The 21,242-nt window shown below is 61.1% G+C and overlaps 1 protein-coding gene across 1 annotated transcript in view; it reads right to left on the bottom strand.

Annotated features, from left to right (window-relative positions):
* Positions 1–21,242, bottom strand: part of LOC311426113 (integrin alpha-M-like) — a gene marked incomplete at its 5' end in the record, with an annotated part of 35,885 nt that overhangs the window by 3,658 nt on the left and 10,985 nt on the right. The window contains 17 exon segments of the mRNA XM_084502283.1: positions 1,160–1,225; positions 2,037–2,144; positions 2,241–2,322; positions 4,236–4,313; positions 4,412–4,491; positions 4,594–4,647; positions 4,649–4,702; positions 5,763–5,905; positions 7,717–7,762; positions 8,249–8,322; positions 9,241–9,373; positions 11,396–11,550; positions 12,720–12,898; positions 13,950–14,080; positions 16,485–16,691; positions 19,881–20,021; positions 20,114–20,265. Coding sequence (XP_084358409.1) covers positions 1,160–1,225; positions 2,037–2,144; positions 2,241–2,322; positions 4,236–4,313; positions 4,412–4,491; positions 4,594–4,647; positions 4,649–4,702; positions 5,763–5,905; positions 7,717–7,762; positions 8,249–8,322; positions 9,241–9,373; positions 11,396–11,550; positions 12,720–12,898; positions 13,950–14,080; positions 16,485–16,691; positions 19,881–20,021; positions 20,114–20,265 — 1,883 coding nt within the window.

Below are 21,242 nucleotides of genomic sequence, written 5' to 3' on the forward strand. Positions count from 1 at the left end.
GTCTCAGGGGGCGGGGTCTAAAGGGGAGGGGTCTAAAGGGAGGGGTCTAAGGGGCAGGGTCTGGGGGGTGGGGTCAAAAGGGGGCGGGGCTTAGGGGGGAGGGGCCTCAGGGGGTGGAGTCTCGGGGGGTGGGGTCTCGGGGGGCGGGGTCTAAAGGGGGTGGGGTCTAAGGGGGTGGGGTCTGAGGGGGTGGGGACAAAGGGGGCGGGGCTTAGGGGGGGAGGGGCTTAGGGGGGGCGGGGGCTTAGGGGGGAGGGGCCTCAGGGGGCGGGGTCTCGGGGGGGCGGGGTCTGAGGGGGCGGGGTCTAAGGGGGTGGGTTCTAAGGGGGTGGGGTCTGAGGGGGTGGGGACAAAGGGGGCGGGGCTTAGGGGGGAGGGGCTTAGGGGGGAGGGGCCTCAGGGGGTGGAGTCTCAGGGGGCGGGGTCTAAGGGGGCGGGGTCTAAAGGGGTGAAGTCTGAAGGGTGAGGTCTAAAGGGGGAGGGGCTTAAGGGATGGGGTCCAGAGGGGCGGGCTTAAAGGGGAGGGGCTTAGGGGGGCGGGGCTTAAGGGGGTGGAGTCTCAGGGGGTGGGGCCTCGGGGGGTGGGTCTCAGGGGGCGGGGTCTAAAGGGGAGGGGCTTAAAGGGGAGGGGTCTAAAGGGAGGGGAGGGAGGGGGGTGTGCTTTAAGGGATGGGTGCCAACGGGGGCGGGGCTTAGGGGGGCGGGGCTTAGGGGAGGGGACTCAGGGGGCGGGGTCTCAGGGGGCGGAGTCTAAAGGGGCGGGGTCAAAAGGGGAGGAGCTTAAAGGGGAGGGGTCTGAAGGGGGTGGGGGTAAAGGGTGGGAGGTGGGGGGGGAAAGGGGAGGGGCTTAAAGGGAGGGGGAGTGGCCCTAAAGGGGTGGGGTTAAAGGGGGAGGGGTCTCAGGGGGCGGGGTTTGAGGGGGCGGGGTCTGAAGGGGCGGGGACTCAGGGGCGGAGTCAAAAGGGGGCGGAGTAAAAAGGGGGCGGGGTATAAAGGGGGTGGGGTCAAAGGGTCTGGGTCGGAGGGGGCGAGGCCTAAAGGGGGTGGAGTCGAATGGGGCGGGGTCTAAAGGGGCGGGGTTTGAAGGGGGCGGGGTCTAAGGGGCGGGGTCTAAGGGGGCGGGGCTTAAGGGGGCGTGTCCCGAGGGGGCGGGGCTCACCACCACCGGCGCTGGCGCAGGCGGGCGGCGAAGTCGGGGACCCCGGTGGTCGGCGACCGGGTGGCACTGGGGGGGAGGGGGGAAATTTGGGGCGAAAATTGGGGATTTGGGGACTTTGGGGGATCTGGGGGGGATTTGGGGGTCAACGGGGGAATTTTGGGCCGTTTGGGGGCATTTTGGGGACATTTGGGGCCATTTTGGGGCCATTTTGAGGCCATTTGGGGCCATTGGGGGACATTTGGGGTCAATGGGGACATTGGGGCCATTTTGAGGCCATTTTGGGGCCATTTTGGGGCCATTTGGGGGCATTTGGGGCCATTTTGAGGCCATTTGGGGCCATTTGGGGCCATTTTGGGACCATTTTGGGCCATTTCAGGCCATTTCGGGACATGTGGGGCAATGAGGCCTTTAGGGCCATTTGGGGCCATTTTGGGGCCATTTTGGGGCCATTTTGAGGCCATTTTGAGGCCATTTGGGGTAATTGGGGGACATTTGGGGCCATTTTCAGGCCATTTGGGGCCATTTTGGGACCATTTTGGGCCATTTCAGGCCATTTCGGGACATGGGGGTCAATGGGGTCAATGAGGCCATTTGGGGCCATTTTGGGGCCATTTGGGGCCATTTGGGGGCAATGAGGCCATTTGGGGCTATTTGGGGCCATTTGGGGCCATTTTGGGGCCATTTGGAGCCATTTTGAGGCCATTTAGGGCCATTTGGGGCCATTTGGGGTCAATGGGGTCAATGGGGCCATTCTGGGGCCATTTGGGGCCATTTGGGGCCATTTTGAGGCCATTTGGGGCTGTTTGGGGCTTCTCGGGGTCAACGGGTCCACGGGGTCCGTGGGGATTGGTGGGCGCGTCCCGGGAGGGGGCGTTACCTGCGGGGGCTCCGCCTCCAGCCCCGCCCACAGCTGGGCCCCGCCCAGCGCCACGGGCACCAGGAAGGAGACGGCGAGGGGGGGGCGGCGCTGGCCCAGCACCTGCACCTGGGGGGGGGGGAGGGGGCGTGGCCGAGGTGGGCGTGGCCCTAGGAGGGCGTGGCCTCGAGGTGGGCGTGGCCTCCCGAGGGGGCGTGGCCTCACCTGGTAGTGGTGGCGCACGGGGACGCTGCGGGGGGGCCCCGACCCCGCGGAGACGTTGGCGTAGGGGGTGGAGTCCGGGAGGCTGCGGGGGGGGGGGAGGGGAGGGGAGGGGTCGGGGGGGGTGAGGGGGGGGTGAGGGGGGTCATGGCGGGGGGGGTGGGGGGTGGGGGGGGGGCGTGGGGGGCGTTGGGGGGGGTTTGGGGTCAAGGGGGGGGTGGGGGGTCATGGGACATGGGACAAGTTGGGCGGGGTCTTGGGTCAAGGACACGTTGGGCAGGGTCTTGGGGTCAAGGACGCGTTGGGTTGGTCAATGGGACATGGGACAGGTTGGGCGGGGTCTTGGGGACCAAGGACATTTTGGGCGGGGTCTTGGGGTCAAGGGGGACATTGGGGGGGTCAATGGGACAAGGGACAAGTTGGGCGGGGTCTTGGGGTCAAGGGACATTTTGGGCGGGGTCTTGGGGTCAAGGGATGCGTTGGGTTGGTCAATGGGACATGGGGCAAGTTGGCGGGGTCTTGGGGACCAAGGACATATTGGGCGGGGTCTTGGGGTCAAGGGACCCATTGGGTTGGTCAATGGGACAATGGACAAGTTGGGCGGGGTCTTGGGGTCAAGAACCGTGTTGGGTGGGTCAATGGGACATGAGACGTGTTGGGCGGGTCTTGGGGACATGGGACATTTTGGGCGGGGTCTTGGGACATGGGGCAAGTTGGGCGGGGTCTTGGGGTCAAGGGACAAGTTGGGCGGGGTCAATGGGACCAAGGACACATTATTGGGCGGGGTCTTGGGGTCATGGGATGAGTTGGGTTGGTCAATGGGACATGGGACAAGTTGGGCAGGGTCTTGGGGACATGGGACACGTTGGGCGGGGTCTTGGGGTCAAGGGACATTTTGGGCGGGGTCTTGGGGACATGGGACAAGTTGGGCGGGGTCTTGGGGTCAAGGGACGCCTTGGGGGGGTCAATGGGACATGGGACAAGTTGGGCGGGGTCTTGGGGACATGGGACATTTTGGGCGGGGTCTTGGGGTTTTGGGACACGTTGGGCGGGGTCTTGGGTTCAAGGGATGCATTGGGTCGGTCAATGGGACATGGGACACGTTGGGCGGGGTCTTGGAGTCAAGGACATTTTGGGCGGGGTCTTGGGGACATGGGACATTTTGGGCGGGGGTCTTGGGGACCAAGGACATGTTGGGCGGGGGTCTTGGGGTCAAGGGGGGCATTGGGGGGGTCAATGGGACAAGGGACAAGTTGGGCGGGGTCTTGGGGTCAAGGACATTTTGGGCGGGGTCTTGGGGTTTTGGGACACGTTGGGCGGGGTCTTGGGTTCAAGGGATGCATTGGGTTGGTCAATGGGACATGGGACACGTTGGGCGGGGTCTTGGGGTCATGAACTGTGTTGGGTTGGTCAATGGGACATGGGACATTTTGGGCGGGGTCTTGGGGTCAAGGGACGCGTTGGGCGGGGTCTTGGGGTCATGGGACGCGTTGGGTTGGTCAATGGGACATGGGACAAGTTGAGCGGGGTCAATGGGACAATGGACACGTTGGGCGGGGTCTTGGGGACCAAGGACACGTTGGGCGGGGTCTTGGGGTCAAGGGACACGTTGGGCGGGGTCTTGGGGTCAAGGGACACGTTGGGCGGGGTCTTGGGGTCATGGGACACGTTGGGTTGGTCAATGGGACATGGGACAAGTTGGGGCGGGGTCTTGGGGTCAAGGACATGTTGGGCGGGGTCTTGGGGTCATGGGACAAGTTGGGCAGGGTCTTGGGTCAAGGGACGCCTTGGGGGGGTCAATGGGACATGGGACAAGTTGGGCGGGGTCTTGGGGTCATGGGACACGTTGGGCGGGGTCTTGGGGACATGGGACATTTTGGGCGGGGTCTTGGGGTCTGGACAACGTTTGGGTGGGTCAATGGGACATGGGACAAGTTGGGCGGGGTCTTGGGGACATGGGACATTTTGGGCGGGGTCTTGGGGTCACGGGGTCGCTACCTGGCGAGCACCAGCAGGACGCTGTAGGCCACCGGCAGGCGGGCGCGCTCCTCGGGGCCGGCGCGCCCCCCGTTGTCGCTGCGTGACGTCATCGCCCATCAGGCATCGCGTGACGTGACGTCATCGCGTGACGTCACCACGTGACGTCCATGACCCCGCCCCCCCCCCCCCCTCACCTGCTGGCGTTGGCCACCACCTCCAACTCGTCCCCCAGCTCGGCGCCGTGGGGCACGTCCAGGGTGACGGCGAAGGTCACCTTGGGGGGGGGGGGGGGAGGGGATCGGGGGGGGGGTGAGGGGTCACGTGGGGGGGGTGGGGGACACCGGGGGGGGTCTGGGGGGGGGAGGGGACACCCCACCTCGTCGTCGGGGCGCAGCACGGGGGGGTTGACCAGGCAGACGGTGCTGCGGCGCCCGCCCCCCCGCCGGCTCCGAGCTGCAGTGCAGGGACGGCGACCGCCTGCGGGACTGGATGGGGGGGGGGGGTTGGGGGGATGTGGGGGGGGGGGTTGGGGGGGGGGTGGGTGGGGGTAGGGTGGGTTTGGGGGGGGTGGGGGAGGGGGTTGGGGTGGGTTTGGGGGGCGTCTGGAGGGGGTTTGGGGGGGTCTTGGGTATCTGGGGGGGGTTCAGTTGGGTTTTGGGGTCATTTGGAGGGGGTTTGGGAGGTCTTGAGGGCATCTGGAGGGGGTTGGGGTGGGTTTGGGGGGGTCTGGAAGGGGTTTGGGGGGGTCTTGGGGTATCTGGAGGGGGTCCAGTTGGGTTTGGGGTCATTTGTAGGGGATTTGGGCATCTGGAGGGCATCTGGGGGGGCTCCAGTTGGGTTTTGGGGTCATATGGGGGGGATTTGGGGGTCTTGAGGGCATCTGGAGGGGGTTGGAGGGTCTTGGGGGGTGTCTGGAGGGGGTCTGGGGTGTGTCTGGAGGGGGTTCAGTTGGGTTTTGGGGTCACTTGTAGGGGATTTGGGCATCTCCAGGGGGGTCCAGTTGGGTTTTGGGGTCATTTGTAGGGGATTTGGGCATCTCCAGGGGGTCCAGTTGGGTTTTGGGTCATTTGGAGGGGATTTGGGCATCTTGAGGCCATCTTGAGGGCATTCAGTTGGGTTTTGGGGTCATTTCAAGAGGATTTGGGTGTCTTGAGACCATCTCCAGGGTTCCAGTTGGGTTTTGGGGTCACTTGTAGAGGATATTGGGGGTCTGGAGGGTCTCCAGTTGGGTTTTGGGTCACTTGTAGGGGATTTGGGCGTCTCCAGGTCATCCAGTTGTTTTTGGGGTCACTTGTAGGGATTTTGGGGTCTCCAGTGGCTCCAGTTGTGTTTTGGGGTCACTTGTAGGGGATTTTGGGGTCTCCAGTGGGTCCAGTTGTGTTTTGGGGTCACTTGTAGGGATTTGGGGCCCTCGAGTCCACTCCAGGGGGTGTCGGAGGGGTCCCGCTGCCCCCGCTCCCCCCGGGAGGGGTCTTGGGGATCCCCCCCTCTCCCTTTCTTTTCTGGGGGGGGTCCCTGGGGGGGTGGGAGCCCCCCGGGGGGTACCTGGAGGACCCGGGCCCTGCGGTAGGAGAGGGCCTCGGGGTGCAGCAGGCGGACGCGGGCCCCGTACGAGTCCTCCCCGCGGTTCCCCAGGGTGACCTGGACGGGCCACGGCCTCGCTCTGCCCCACCACCAGCTCCTCGGGCCTGGGGGGACATTTGGGTCGGTGGGGGGACATTTGGGGGCGTTTGGGGCGTTTGGGGGCATTTGGGGTCAATTGGGCATTTGGGATCAGTGGGAATATTTGGGGTCAATGGGGAGCATTGGGTCAATGGGATCAGTGGGGGGCATTTGGGGTCAATGGGGACGTTTGGGGTCAATGGGGGGCATTTGGGGTCAATGGGGGTGTTTGGGGGCATTTAGGACCATTTGGGGACATTTGGGGTCAGTGGGAATATTTGGGGTGACCTGGACGGCCACGGCCTCGCTCTGCCCACCACCAGCTCCTCGGGCCTGGGGGGGACATTTGGGGCATTTAGGACCATTTGGGGTCATTTGGGGCATTGGGATCAGTGGGAATATTTGGGGTCAATGGGGGACATTGGGGTCAATGGGGGGCATTTGGGGTCAGTGGGGGGGCGTTTGGGGTCAATGGGGTCAGTGGGGGCCGTTTGGGGTCAATGGGGGACATTGGGGTCAATGGGGGGCACTTGGGGTCAATGGGGGACATTTGGGGTCAGCGGGGTCATTGGGGTCAATGGGGGGCATTTGGGGTCAATGGGGAACATTTGGGGTCAATGCGGAACATTAGGGGTCAATGGGGGGCATTTGGGGTCAATGGGGGACATTTGGGGTCATTTAGGACCATTTGGGACATTTGGGGTCAATGGGGCATTTTGGGGTCATTTAGGACCATTTGGGGACGTTTGGGATCAGTGTGGGGACATTTGGGGTCAATGGGGGCGTTTGGGATCAGTGAGAATATTTGGGGTCAATGGGGGATATTAGGAGTCAATGGGGTCATTTGGGGTCATTGGGGGCATTTGGGGTCAATGGGGTCAATGGGGGGCGTTTGGGGGCATTGGGGACATTTGGGGGTCGTTTGGGGGCATTTGGGGACATTTGGGATCAGTGGGAATATTTGGGGTCAATGGGGGATATTAGGAGTCAATGGGGGGCGTTTGGGGTCAATGGGGGACATTGGGTCAATGGGAGCATTTGGGTCAATGGGGGGCATTGGGGTCAATAGGGGGCATTTAGGATCAGTGGGAATATTTGGGGTGGCCTGGACGGCCACGGCCTCGCTCTGCCCCACCACCAGCTCCCTCGGGCCTGGGGGGGACATTTGGGGTCGGTGGGGGGACATTTGGGGGCGTTTAGGACCATTGGGGACGTTTGGGTCAATTGGAGACATTTGGGATCAGTGGGGACATTTGGGGTCAATGGGGAGCATTTGGGGTCAATGGGGACATTGGAGTCAATGGGGGTGTTTGGGGTCATTGGTGGGCATTTGGGGTCAATGGGGTCAATGGGGGGCGTTTGGGGTCAATGAGGTCCAATTGGGGTCATTTAGGACCATTTAGGGACGTTTGGGATCAGTGGGGACATTTGGGGTCAATGGGGGATATTAGGAGTCAATGGGGGACATTGGGTTCAACGGGGGACATTACGGTCAATGGGGCACTTGGAGTCAGTGGGGGGCATTTGGGGGTCAATGGGGGCATTTGGGGTCATTTAGGACCATTTGGGACGTTTGGGGTCAATTGGGGACATTTGGGATCAGTGGGGGACATTTGGGGTCAATGGGGGATATTAGGAGTCAATGGGGGACATTGGGTTCAGTGGGGGACATTGGGGTCAATGGGGGACATTTGGGGTCAATGGGGATCAGTGGGGGGCATTTGGGGTCATTGGGGGCGTTTGGGGTCAATGGGGGGCGTTTGGGGTCATTTAGGACCATTGGGGACGTTTGGGGTCTATTGGGGCGTTTGGGGTCAGTGGGAATATTTGGGGTGACCTGGACGGCCACGGCCTCGCTCTGCCCCACCACCAGCTCCTCGGGCCTGGGGGGACATTTGGGGTCGGTGGGGGGACATTTGGGGGCGTTTGGGGGCGTTTGGGGGCATTTGGGGTCAATTGGGGCATTTGGGGTCAATGGGGATATTAGGAGTCAATGGGGGGACATTGGGTTCAATGGGGGACATTACGGTCAATGGGGGGGCACTTGGAGTCAGTGGGGGGCATTGGGGTCAATGGGGGCATTTGGGGTCATTTAGGACCATTTGGGGCCATTGGGCCATTTGGGGCCATTTGGGCCATTTGGGGCCATTTGGGGCCATTTGGGGATATTTGGGGTCAATGGGGCCATTTGGGGCCATTTGGGGCCATTGGGGTCAATGGGGGCCATTTGGGACTTTTGGGGCCATTTGGGGCCATTTGGGGCCATTGGGGCCATTTGGGGCCATTTGGGGCCATTTGGGGCCATCTTTGGGGTGTCCGGGGGGGGCTGGGGTTTTTTGGGGTCCCCTCGGGGTCCCGGGGGTCCGTACCCCCCAAAGCGGCAGGAGAGCCGCAGGTCGTCCTGGCAGACGGCGTCGGCCCCGCAGTTCTTCTCGAAGGGCAGCTGTGGGGGCGGCCCCGGGCTGTCAGCCCACCCCAAAGCCCCCCAGTCCCCCCTAATCCCCCATAATCCCCCCCTAATCCCTAATCCCGACCCCCAATCCCCCTAATCCCCCCCCGATCCCCCAAATCCCCCCAATCCCCCCAATCCCCCCCAATCCCCCCCTAATCCCCCCCTAATCCCCCTAATCCCCCCCAATCCCCCCCCAATCCCCCCCTAATCCCTAATCCCGACCCCCAATCCCCCCCCAATCCCCCTAATCCCCCCTAATCCCCCCCCTAATCCCTAATCCCGACCCCCAATCCCCCCTAATCCCACCCCAATCCCCCCCTAATCCCCCCCAATCCCCCCCAATCCCCCCTAACCCCCCCCAATCCCCCCTAATCCCCCCCAATCCCCCCCTAATCCCCCCTAATCCCCCCTAATCCCCCCCCCAATCCCCCCCCTAATCCCCCCAATCCCCCCCCTAATCCCCCCCCAATTCCCCCCCTAATCCCCCCCCCAATCCCCCCCCAATCCCTCCCTAATCCCCCCTAATCCCCCCTAATCCCCCTAATCCCCCCCAATCCCCCCTAATCCCCCCCCAATCCCCCCTAATCCCCCCAATTCCCCCCTAATCCCCCCAATCCCCCCTAATCCCCCCTAATCCTCCCTAATCCCCCCCAATCCCCCCAATTCCCCCCAATCCCCCCTAATCCCCCGTAATCCCTAATCCCACCCCAAATCCCCCCCAATCCCCCCTAATCCCGACCCCCAATCCCCCCTAATCCCCCAATCCCCCCCAATCCCCCCTAATCCCCCCTAATCCCTCCCTAATCCCCCCTAATCCCCCCCTAATCCCTAATCCCGACCCCAAATCCCCCCCCAATCCCCCCCTAATCCCCCCCAATCCCCCCTAATCCCCCCTAATCCCGGCCCCACCGTTCCCAGGGTCTCCGTCTCCGAGTCCCGGCTCAGCGCCGGCCCGCAGCCCCCCGGCCACCTCCAGGGGGTCCCCGGTGGCCTCGTAGCCCAGGCGCAGCCCCAGGGGGGTCAGCGTGTCCCGGGGGCACCCCTACAGCGGGGGGGGGGGGAGGAGGAGGAGGAGGAGGAGGAGGAGGAGGAGGAGGAGGAGGAGGAGGAAGAGGAAGAGGAGAAATTATGAAGAGGAAGAAGAGGAAGAGGAAGAAAAAGATGAAGATGAAGATGAAGATGAAGATGAAGATGAAGATGAAGATGAAGATGAAGATGAAGATGAAGATGAAGAAGAAGAAGAAGAAGGAGAAGACGACGATAAAGATGATGAAGAAGAAGAAGAAGGAGAAGAGGAAGAGGACGAAGAAGAGAAGATGAAGATGATGAAGAAGAAGGAGAGGAAGAAGAAGATGAAGACAAAGACGAAGACGAAGATGAAGAAGAAGAAGATGAAGAAGAGGAGGGATGACAACGAAGAAGAAGAGAAGAAGAAGAAGAAGGAGAAGATGAAGACGAGGTCAAAGAAGAAGAAAACGAAGAAGAAGGCGGCGAAAAAGAAGAAGATGGTGAAGAAGACGAAGAAGATGAAGATGAAGAAGGAGATGAAGAAGACAAAGATGAAGAAGAAGAAAATGAAGAAGAAAAAGAAGAAAAGAAGAAGGAGAAGACAACAACGATGAAGAAGATGACAAAGAAGACGAAGAAGGAGAAGGAGAAGGAGACAAAGAAGAGAAGATGAAGAAGAAATTGAAGAAGAAGAAGAAGAAGAAGAAGAAGACAAAAACAAGAAGAAGACGAAGACAGAGAAGATGATGAAGACAAAAAAGAAAAGAAGAAGAAGACAACGAAGAAGAAGAAGAAAAAGAGGAAGAGAAGAGGAAGAAGAAGAAGGACAAAGAAGAAGAAAAGAAGAAAATGAAGAAAGAGAAAGAGAAGAAGAAGGAGGAGAAGAAGAAAAAGACGATGAAGAAGATGATGATGATGAAGAAGAAGAAACGAAAAAGATGATGAAGAGAAGAAGACAAGACGAAGACGAAGAAGAAGAAAAGAAGAAGAGGAGAATGAAGAAGAAGAGGAAGAGGAAGATGAAGACAAAGAAGACAAAGAAGATGAAGACGATGAAGAAGAAGATGATGAAGAAGAAGAAGACAAAGAAGATGAAGATGAAGAAGAAGATGAAGACGAAGAAATTTAGAAGAAATGCAGAAGAAGAAGAAGAAGGAGATGAAGAAGAAGAAGAAGAAGAAGGAGAAGATGAAGATGAAGAAGAGGAAGAAGATGAAGACGAAGATGAAGAAGAAACAAAGAAGAAGAGGAAGAAGAAGAAGAAGGAGAAGGAGAAGAAGAAGAAGAAGAAAAGAAGAAGAAAAGAACATGAAGATGAAGATGAAGAAGACGAAGACGAACACAAAGATGAAGAAGATGATGAAGAAGAAGAAGAAAATAAAAGAACAAGAAGAAGATGATGATGAAGAAGAAGAAGAAGAAGAAGAAGGAGAGAAAGACAAGAAGAAGACGAAGAAGATGATGAAGACGAAAAAGAAAAGAAGAAGAAGAAGAAGACAACGAGGAAGATGAAGAAGAAGAAGAGAAGAAGACAAAGACAAAGACCAAGAGGACCAAGAAGATAATAAAAGAACAGGAAGAAGACGAAGAGGATGAAGACGAAGATGAAGATGAAGAAGAAGGAGACAAAGAAGATGAAGATGAAGACAAAGACGAAGACGAAGACGAAGACAAAGACGAAGACGAAGACGAAGACGATGAAGATGAAGATGAAGATGAAGATGAAGATGAAGATGAAGAAGAAGACGAAGAAGAAGACAAAGATGAAGACAAAGAAATTTAGAAGAAATGAAGAAGAAGAAGAAGATGAAGATGAAGATGAAGGCAAAGACGAAGATGAAGAGGAAGAGGAAGACAAAGACGAAGACGAAGACGACCAAGAAGACGAAGACGAAGACGAAGGAAATAAAAAAAGAAGCCAAAAAAAGAACGAAAAAACCCCAAACAACCCCGATCAGACGCCGCCCAGCCCCGCGCCCCCCGGTGACCCCCCCGGGACCCCCCGCGCCCCCCCCGGGACCCCCCCGGGCCCCCCCCGGGCCCCCCCCGGACCCACCGTGAGGCCGATGGCGAGGGTCTGGCAGTGGCGCCCGACGCCCACCCGCAGGGTCCCGTTGAGGCCGGCGGCGCCCCCGGGGAAGGCGGCGCGGCGCGTGGCCCGCCCGGGGTCCAGGGTGGCCTGGTAGCGCAGGGTGGCCGAGAGGAGGGGGCCTGGGGGGGGGGATTTGGGGGGGGGGGGTCATTGGGGGGGGTTGGGGGTCAGGGGGGGGGAGTGGGGGGTCATTGGGGGTCATTGGGGGTCATTGGGAGTCATTGGGGGGGAGGGTGGCCGAGAGACGGGGGCCTGGGGGGGGGATTTGGGGGGGGGGGGTCATGGGGGGGGGGTTGGGGGTCAGGGGGGGGGAGTGGGGGGTCATTGGGGGTCATTGGGGGTCATTGGGGGTCATTGGGGGGGGAGGGTGGGGGAGGTTGGGGGTGTCTGGGGGGGGGATTTGGGGGGGGGGGTCATGGGGGGGGAGTGGGGGGGGAGTGGGGGGGAGTGGGGGGTCATTGGGGGTCATTGGGGGTCATTGGGAGTCATTGGGGGGGAGGGTGGCCGAGAGGAGGGGGCCTGGGGGGGGGATTTGGGGGGGGGGGGGTCATGGGGGGGTCGTGGGGGGGAGTGGGGGGGAGTGGGGGGTCATGGGGGGGCGTGGGGGGGTCATTGGGGGTCATTGGGGGGGAGGGTGGGGAGGTTGGGGGGGTTTGGGGGCGTCTGGAGGGGATTTTGGGGCCATTTGGGGTGGATTTTGGGGTTTTTGGGTCCCTCTGGGGCGCTTTAGGACCCTGTGTGCTCTCCCAGCTCCCTAGGGGCCACCCATGGGTGCTGTGGGGTCCCCCCCCTGACCCTGGGGGGGCTTTTGGGGAGGTTCCTGAGGATTTTGGGGGCATTTGAGGGGAATTTTGGGGTTTTTGGGTCCCTCTGGGGTGGTTGAGGACCCCGCACCCTCTCCCAGCTCCCTAGGGGCCACCCATGGGTGCTGTGGGGTCCCCCCCCTGACCCTGGGGGGCTTTTGGGGAGGTTCCTGAGGATTTTGGGGGCATTTGAGGGGAATTTTGGGGTTTTTGGGTCCCTCTGGGGTGGTTGAGGACCCCGCACCCTCTCCCACCTCCCTGGGGGCCACCCATGGGTGCTGCTGGGTGCCCCCACCCCTGACCCTGGGGGGGATTTTGGGGAGGTTCCTGAGCATTTTGGGGCCATTTGGGGGGGGATTTGTGGGTTTTTGGGTCCCTCTGGGGTGGTTGAGGACCCCGCGCCCTCTCCCAGCCCCCGGGGGCCACCCATGGGTGCTGCTGGGTGCCCCCCCCCGACCCCGGGGGGGCTTTTGGGGGTCTCTCACCGAAGTTATCGGGGGTCTTCTTGGTGACCAGGAAGCAGAGCTGGGCCTCGGCCACCTCCCTGCCCTTCCTCCCCTCCTCCTCCTCCTCCTCCTCCTCCTCCCGGCACCCAAGGGTGCTCGCGGGGACCTCCGGGGGCCGGAAAGCCACCGCCAGGCGCACCCTGAGCAGCGGCGGGGACCTGGGGGGGGGGTCCCCATTTTTGGGGGGGGTCCCCATTTTCGGGGGGAAATCCCCTTTTTCGGGGGGTGTCCCCTTTTCGGGGGGGGTCCCCTTTTCGGGGGGGGGTCCCCATTTTTGGGTGGGGGTCCCCATTTTGGGGGGGTGTCCCCATTTTCGGGGGGGTCCCCATTTTCGGGGGGGTCCCCTTTTTGGGGGGGGGGTCCCCATTTTCTTTTCCGGGTGGGATCCCCATTTTAGGGGAGGGGTCCCCTTTTTGGGGGGGGTCCCATTTTCGGGGTGGGGGTCCCCATTTTTGGGAGGGGTCCCCATTTTCGGGGGGGTGTCCCCTTTTTGGGGGGTGTCCCCTTTTTGGGGGGGTGTCCCCATTTTGGGGGGTGGTCCCAATTTTCGGGGGTGTCCCCTTTTTGGGGGGGGGGTCCCACTTTTTGGGGGGGGTCCCCATTTTCCTTTTCGGGGGGGTTCCCCATTTTGGGGGGGTGTCCCCATTTTCGGGGGGGTCCCCATTTTCGGGGGTGGGGGTCCCCTTTTTGGGGGGGGGTCCCCTTTTTGGGGGGGGGTCCCCATTTTCGGGGAGGGGGGTCCCCTTTCTTTTTCGGGGGGTGTCCCCTTTCTTTTTCGGGGGGTGTCCCCTTTTCGGGGGGGGTGTCCCCTTTTCGGGGGGGTGTCCCCTTTTCGGGGGGGGTCCCCATTTTGGGGGGGTGTCCCCTTTTTGGGGGGAAATCCCCTTTTTCGGGGGGTGTCCCCTTTTTTGAGGGGTGTCCCCTTTTCGGGGGGGTGTCCCCTTTCTGGGGGGGTGTCCCCTTTTCGGGGGGGGGTCCCCTTTTTGGGGGGTGTCCCCATTTTGGGGGGGTGTCCCCTTTTTGGGGGGAAATCCCCTTTTTCGGGGGGAAATCCCCATTTTCGGGGGGTGTCCCCTTTTCGGGGGGGTGTCCCCTTTTTGGGGGGAAATCCCCTTTTTCGGGGGGAAATCCCCATTTTCGGGGGGTGTCCCCTTTCTGGGGGGGTGTCCCCTTTTCGGGGGGGGTCCCCTTTTTGGGGGGGGGTCCCACCTGAGCAGCAGGACCTGGCCCTGGGCCCCCACGGCCACGTCCGGCAGCCTGTCCCCCGTCAGGTCCCGGCCCCCGCTCAGCGCCTGCCCGAAGTGGCGCGGCCCGCTGGCCAATCGGGAGCCCGCGATGCGCTGCGGGGGGAGGGGGAGGGGTCAGGGGGGTGGGGGGGGTGGGGGGGGGTGGGGGAGGGGACCCCGGCACCCCGAGGTGGGGCCGGCGCCCAAAAGGGCTCCGGCACCCAAGGGGGCTCCGGCACCCAGGAGGATTCTACAGGCGAGGTTCTAGGCCACCCAAGGGTTCTAGACCAACCAAGGGGTCCCCAGCACCCAAGGGGTCCCCAGCACCCAAGACACCTCCAGCACCCAAGGGGTCTCTGGCACCCAAGGGGGCTCTGGCACCCAGAGGGATTCTACAGATGAGGTTCTAGACCACTCAAGGGTTCTAGACCAACCAAGGGGTCTCCAGCACCCAAGGGTTCCCCAGCACTCAAGGGGTCCCCAGCACCCAAGGGTTCCCCGGCACCCAAGGGGGCTCCGGCACCCAGGGGGATTCTACAGGCGAGGTTCTAGACCACCCAAGGGTTCCCCAGCACCCAAGGGTCCCCCAGCACCCAAGACACCTCCAGCACCCAAGGGTCCCCCAGCACCCAAGGGGGCTCCAGCACCCAAGGAGATTCTATAGCCAAGGTTCTAGACCGCCCAAGGGTTCTCGACCAACCAAGGGGGCTCCAGCACCCAAGGGTCCCCCAGCACCCAAGGGTCCCCCAGCTCTCAAGGGGTCTCTGGCACCCAAGGGGGCTCCAGCATCCAGGGGGATTCTACAGGCGAGGTTCTAGGCCACCCAAGGGTTCCCGACCAACCAAGGGGTCTCCAGCACTCAAGGGGTCCCCAGCACCCAAGACACCTCCAGCACCCAAGGGTTCTCTGGCACCCAGAGGGATTCTACAGGTGAGGTTCTAGACCGCCCAAGGGTTCTCGACCAACCAAGGGGGCTCCAGCACCCAAGGGTTCCCTAGCACCCAAGGGTTCCCGACCACCCAAGGGGTCCCCAGCACCCAAGGGTCCCCCAGCACCCAAGGGGGCTCTGGCACCCAGGGGGATTCTACAGGTGAGGTTCTAGACCGCCCAAGGGTTCTCGACCAACCAAGGGGGCTCCAGCACCCAAGGGTTCCCTAGCACCCAAGGGTTCTCCACCACCCAACGTGTCTCCAGCACCCAAGGGTCCCCCACCACCCAAAGGTTCCCCAGCACCCAACCCACCCCCAGCACCCAAGACTTCCCCAGCACCCAAGGGTTCCAGACCACCCAAGATGTCTCCACCACTCAAGGTTCCCCAGCACCCAAGGGTCCTCCACCACCCAAGATGTCTCCAGCACCCAAGACTTCCCAAGCACCCAAGACACCTCCAGCACCCAAGGGTCCCCACCACCCAAGGGTCCCCCACCACCCAAGACTTCCCCAGCACCCAACATGTCTCCAGCACCCAAGGGTTCCCCAGCACCCAAGGGTTCTCCACCACCCAAGATGTCTCCAGCACCCAACCCACCCCCAGCACCCAAGGGTCCCCCAGCACCCAAGGGTCCCCCACCACCCAAGGGTTGCCGACCACTCAAGGTTTCCCAGCACCCAAGGTTCTCCACCACCCAAGGTTCTCCAGCACCCAAGGGTCCCCCAGCAGCCAAGGGTCCCCCAGCACCCAAGGGTCCCCCAGCACCCAAGGGTTCCCCACCACCCAAGGGTCCCCCACCACCCAAGGCATCTCCACCACCCAAGACTTCCCCAGCACCCAACCCACCCCCAGCACCCAAGACTTCCCCAGCACCCAAGGGTCCCCCAGCACCCAAGGGTCCCCAGCACCCAAGGGCCCCCAGCACCCAAGGGTCCTCCACCACCCAAGACTTCCCCAGCACCCAAGGGTCCCCCAGCACCCAAGGGTCCTCCACCAACCCAAGGCATCTCCACCACCCAAGACTTCCCCACCACCCAAGGGTCCCCCAGCACCCAAGGGCCCCCAGCACCCAAGGGTCCTCCACCACCCAAGAATTCCCCACCACCCAAGACTTCCCCAGCACCCAAGGGTCCCCAGCACCCAAGGGTCCCCAGCACCCAAGGGTTCCCCACCACCCAAGGGTTCCCCACCACCCAAGGGTTCTCCAGCACCCAAGATGTCTCCAGCACCCAAGACTTCCCCAGCACCCAACCCACCCCCAGCACCCAAGGGTTCCTGACCAAACAAGGGTCCCCCAGCACCCAAGGGTCCCCCAGCACCAAAGGGTTCTCCACCACCCAAGGGTCTCCACCACCCAAGACTTCCCCAGCACCCAACCCACCCCCACCACCCAAGGGTTCTCCACCACCCAAAATGCCCCCCAGCACCCAAGGGTCCCCCAGCACCCAAGGGTTCCCGACCACCCAAGATGTCTCCACCACCCAAGATGCCCCCAGCACCCAACCCACCCCCACCACCCAAGGGTTCCCGACCAAACAAGGGTCCCCAAGCACCCAAGGGTCCCCAGCACCCAAGGGTGCCCCCCACCTGGCTGTAGCGCGGGGCGACGCCGCCCTCCTCCCCCCGGAAGACGTAGACGGCCCCGCGGTGCTCGTCCTCCAGGGGGGCGCCCACGGCCACGTCGTGCCAGCCGTCGCCGTCCATGTCCCCCAGGCGGCTGAGGCTGGCCCCGAAGCGCCCCAGGGGGTGGCCGGGCTGGCCCCGCAGCGTCAGAGGGCAGTGCAGCTTCCCGGACTGGGGGGGGGTTAATTAGGGCGAGGTTAATTAGGGGGGGGTAATTAGGGATGGGTTGGGTGGGGTGGGGTGGGTTGGGTTGGGTTGGTTGGGTTGGGTTGGGTTGGGTTGGGTGGGGTGGGTTGGGGTTGGGTTGGGTTAATTAGGATGGGTTAATTAGGGCTGGGTTGGGTTAATTAGGGCTGGGTTGGGTTAATTAGGGGGGTTAATTAGGGCTGGGTTGGATGGGGTGGGTTGATTGCATTGGGTTGGGTTGGGTAGAGTTGGGTTGGGTTGGGTTGGGTTGAGTGGGGTTGGGTTGGGTTGAGTGGGGTTGGGTTGGCTTAATTAGGGTAGGTTAATTAGGGCTGGGTGGGGTTAATTAGGATGGGTTAATTAGGGCTGGGTGGGGTTAATTAGGGTGGGTTAATTAGGGCTGGGTTCGATGGAGAGCATTGGGTTGGGTTGGGTTGAGTTGAATGCGTTGGGTTGGGTTGGGTTGGGTTAATTAGGGTAAGTTAATTAGGGCTGGGTTGGGTTAATTAGGGTGTGTTGGGTCAATTAGGGTAGGTTAATTAGGGCTGGGTGGGGCTAATTAGGGGGGGTTAATTAGGGCTGGGTCCCCCAGGCGGCTGAGGCTGGCCCCGAAGCGCCCCAGGGGGTGGCCGGGCTGGCCCCGCAGCGTCAGAGGGCAGTGCAGCTTCCCGGACTGGGGGGGGGTTAATTAGGGCGGGGTAATTAGGGGGGGGTAATTAGGGATGGGGTGGGTGGGGTGGGTTGGGTTGCGTTGAGTAGAGTTGGGTTGGGTTGGGTTGGGTTGGGTTGGGTGGGGTGGGGTGGGGTGGGAGGGGTTGGTTGGGGTTGGGTTGGGTTAATTAGGATGGGTTAATTAGGGCTGGGTTGGGTTAATTAGGGGGGGTTAATTAGGGCTGGGTTGGATGGGGTGGGTTGGGTTGGGTTGGGTTGGGAGGGGTTGGGTTGGGTTGAGTGGGGTTGGGTTAATTAGGATGGGTTAATTAGGGCTGGGTTGGGTTAATTAGGATGGGTTAATTAGGGTTGGGTTGGGTTAATTAGGGTGGGTTAATTAGGGCTGGGTTGGATGGAGAGCATTGGGTTGGGTTGATTTGGGTTGAATGTGTTGGGTTGGGTTGGGTTGGGTGGGGTTGGGTTGGGTTAATTAGGATGGGTTAATTAGGGCTGGGTTGGGTTAATTAGGGCTGGGTTGGGTTAATGAGGATGGGTTAATTAGGGCTGTGTGGGGTTAATTAGGGTGGGTTAATTAGGGCTGGGTTGGATGGGGTGGGTTGAGCTGGATTAATTCGGGTTGATTGTGTTGGGTTGGGTTGGGTAGAGTTGGGTTGGGTTGGGTTGGGTGGGGTGGGGTGGGAGGGGTTGGGTTGGGTTGAGTGGGGTGGGGTTGGGTTAATTAGGATAGGTTAATTAGGGTGGGTTAATTAGGGCTGGGTTGGGTTAATTAGGGTGGGTTAATTAAGGCTGGGTTGGATGGGGTGGGTTGATTGCATTGGGTTGGGTTGGGTAGAGTTGGGTTGGGTTGGGTTGGGTTGGTCGATTTGGGGTTGGGTGGGGTGGGGTTGGGTTAATTAGGGTCGTTAATTAGGGCTGGGTTGGGTTAATTAGGGTGGGTTAATTAGGGCTGGGTTGGATGGGGTGGGTTGATTGCATTGGGTTGGGTTGGGTAGAGTTGGGTTGGGTTGGGTTGGGTGGGGTGGGGTTGGGTTGGGTTGAGTGGGGTTGGGTTGGCTTAATTAGGGTAGGTTAATTAGGGCTGGGTTGGGTTAATTAGGGTGGGTTAATTAGGACTGGATTGAATGGGGTGGGTTGGGCTGGATTAATTTGGGTTGATTGCGTTGGGTTGGGCTGGGTTGGGTGGGGTTGGGTTGGGTTGGGTGGGGTTGGGTTAATTAGGATGGGTTAATTAGGGCTGGGTTGGGTTAATTAGGGTGGGTTAATTAGGGCTGGGTTGGATGGAGAGCATTGGGTTGGGTTGATTTGGGTTGAATGTGTTGGGTTGGGTTGGGTTGGGTTGGGTTGGGTGGGGTTGGGTTAATTAGGATGGGTTAATTAGGGCTGGGTTGGGTTAATTAAGGCTGGGTTGGGTTAATTAGGGTGGGTTAATTAGGACTGGATTGAATGGGGTGGGTTGGGCTGGATTAATTTGGGTTGATTGCGTTGGGTTGGGTTGGGTTGGGTTGGGTGGGGTGGGGTGGGGTTGGGTTGAGTGGGGTTGGGTTGGCTTAATTAGGGTAGGTTAATTAGAGCTGGGTTGGGTTAATTAGGATGGGTTAATTAGGGCTGGGTTGGATGGGTTGGGTTGGGTTGGGTTGGGTTGGGTTGGGTTGGTAGATTTGGGGTTGATTTGGGGTTGATTTGGGGTTGATTTGGGGTTGATTTGGGGTTGATTTGGGGTCGATTTGGGGTCGGGCTGTTCCATTTGGGGTCAGGTTGGGTTGGTTGATTTGGGGTTGGGTTGGGTTGGTCAATTTGGGGTTGATTTGGGGTCGATTTGGGGTCGGGTTGATTGATTTGGAGTTGGGTTGGTCAATTCGGGGTCGGGTTAGGTTGGTTGATTTGGGGTTGATTTGGGGTCGACTTGGGGTCAGTTTGGCGTTGATTTGGGGTCGATTTCGAGTCTCTTTGGCGTCGATTTGGGGTCACTTTGGGGTTGATTTGGGGCCAGGCTGTTCCATTTGGGGTCGGGTTAGGTTGGTTGATTTGGGGTCAATTTGGGGTTGGTTTGGGTCCAGTTTGGGATTGATTTGGGGTTGGGTTGGTCAATTTGGGGTCGGGTTGGGTTGGTTAAATTGGGGTCGATTTGGGGTTGAGTTGGGGTCAATTCGGGGCCAATTTGGGGTCAATTTCGAGTCACTTTGGGGTCGATTGGGAGACAATTTTGGGTCAATTTGGGGTTGATTTGGGGTCGATTTGTGTTTGATCTGGGGTTGATTTCGGGTCGATTTCGGGTCATTTTGGGGTCTATTTGGGATCGCTTTGGGGTCGATTTCGGGTTGATTTCGGGTCACTTTGGGGTCGATTCGGGGTCGCTTTGGGGTCGATTTCGGGTCAGTTTGGGGTCACTTTGGGGTCACTTTGGGATCACTTTGGGGTCGCTTTGGGGTCACTTTGGGGTCGCTTTGGGGTCGCTTTGGGGTCGCTTTGGGGTCGATTTCGGGTCACTTTGGGGTCTCCTACCTGCGGCGGCAGCCGGCAGAGCACCACGCGCCCCCCGCTGCCGTCCCCGTAGAACATGGGGGCCCCCACCAGCAGCGCCCCCGCCGAGGCGCCCCCCCGGGGGGCCAGGGCGCACAGGGCCGCCCCGAAGTAGGAGCCCACCTGGGGGCAGCGGGGTCAGCGGGATGGGGTAGGGGGGGGACACGCCGCCCCCCCCGCCACCCCCCCGCCACCCCCCCGGCCCCCCCCCTTACCTGCTGCCCCACGGCGTCGCCCACCAGCTCCCAGGTGGCCGTGGGGCCGCGGCGGAGGAGGAAGAGGAGGAGGCGGCCGACGTGGCCGGAGCGGGGGGCCCCCAGCGCCAGCGCCCGGCTGCCCCCCAGGGACAGGGACTCGGCCGCGTAGCCTGGGGACGGCGGGGGCAGGGGGGTCAAAAGGGGAGGGGGTGGGGTGGGGGGGGTGGGGGTGGGGAGGGGGGTGGGGGTGGAACACCAAGGGGGGAGGACGGGGGGGAAAGGGGGACAGGGAGGGGCGTGGGGAGAGAGGGAGGGTGGGGGGGGACATCCAGAGAGGCTATGGGGACACCGAGACCCCCAAGACCCCCAAGAGGACACCAAGACCCCCATAGGGACACCAAAAACCCCATAGGGATACCAAGACCCCAAAACCCCCACAGTGACCCCAAGACCCCCCAGGGGGACGCCAAGACCCCCAAGAGGACACCAAAAACCCCAAGACCCCCACAGTGACCCCAAGACCCCCATGGGGACATCGACAACCCCAATACCCCCATAGGGACACCAAAACCCCAAAGACCCCCAAGTGGACACCGAGACCCCCAAGACCCCCGTGATGACCCCAAGACTCCCAAGAAGACACCAACGACCCCAAGACCCCCACGGTGACCCCAAGACTCCCAAGACCCCCAAGGGGACACCAACACCCCCAAGACCCTCATGGGGACCCCAAGACACCCAAGGGGACATCAAGACCCCAATGGTGACCCCAAGACCCCCATGGGGACACTGAGACCCCCAACACTCCCATGGGGACACCAAGACCCCCCAAGACCCCCGTGGTGATCCCAAGACCCCCAAGACCCCCACAGTGACCCCAAGACCCCCCAAGAGGACACCAACGCCCCCAAGACCCCCACGGTGACCCCAAGACCCCCATGGGGACATCAAGACCCCAATGGTGACCCCAAGACCCCAAAGACTCCCATGGGGACACCAAGACCCCCAAGACCCCTATGGTGACCCCAAGACCCCCATGGGGACACCGAGACCCCAAAGACCCCCATGGGGACACCAAGACCCCCAAGACCCCCAAGAGGACACCAACACCCCCAAGACCCCCACGGTGACCCCAAGACCCCCACGG

The sequence above is a fragment of the Aythya ferina genome, assembly GCF_964211825.1.
Source record: "Aythya ferina genome assembly, chromosome: 37".
NCBI lineage: Eukaryota > Metazoa > Chordata > Aves > Anseriformes > Anatidae > Aythya > Aythya ferina.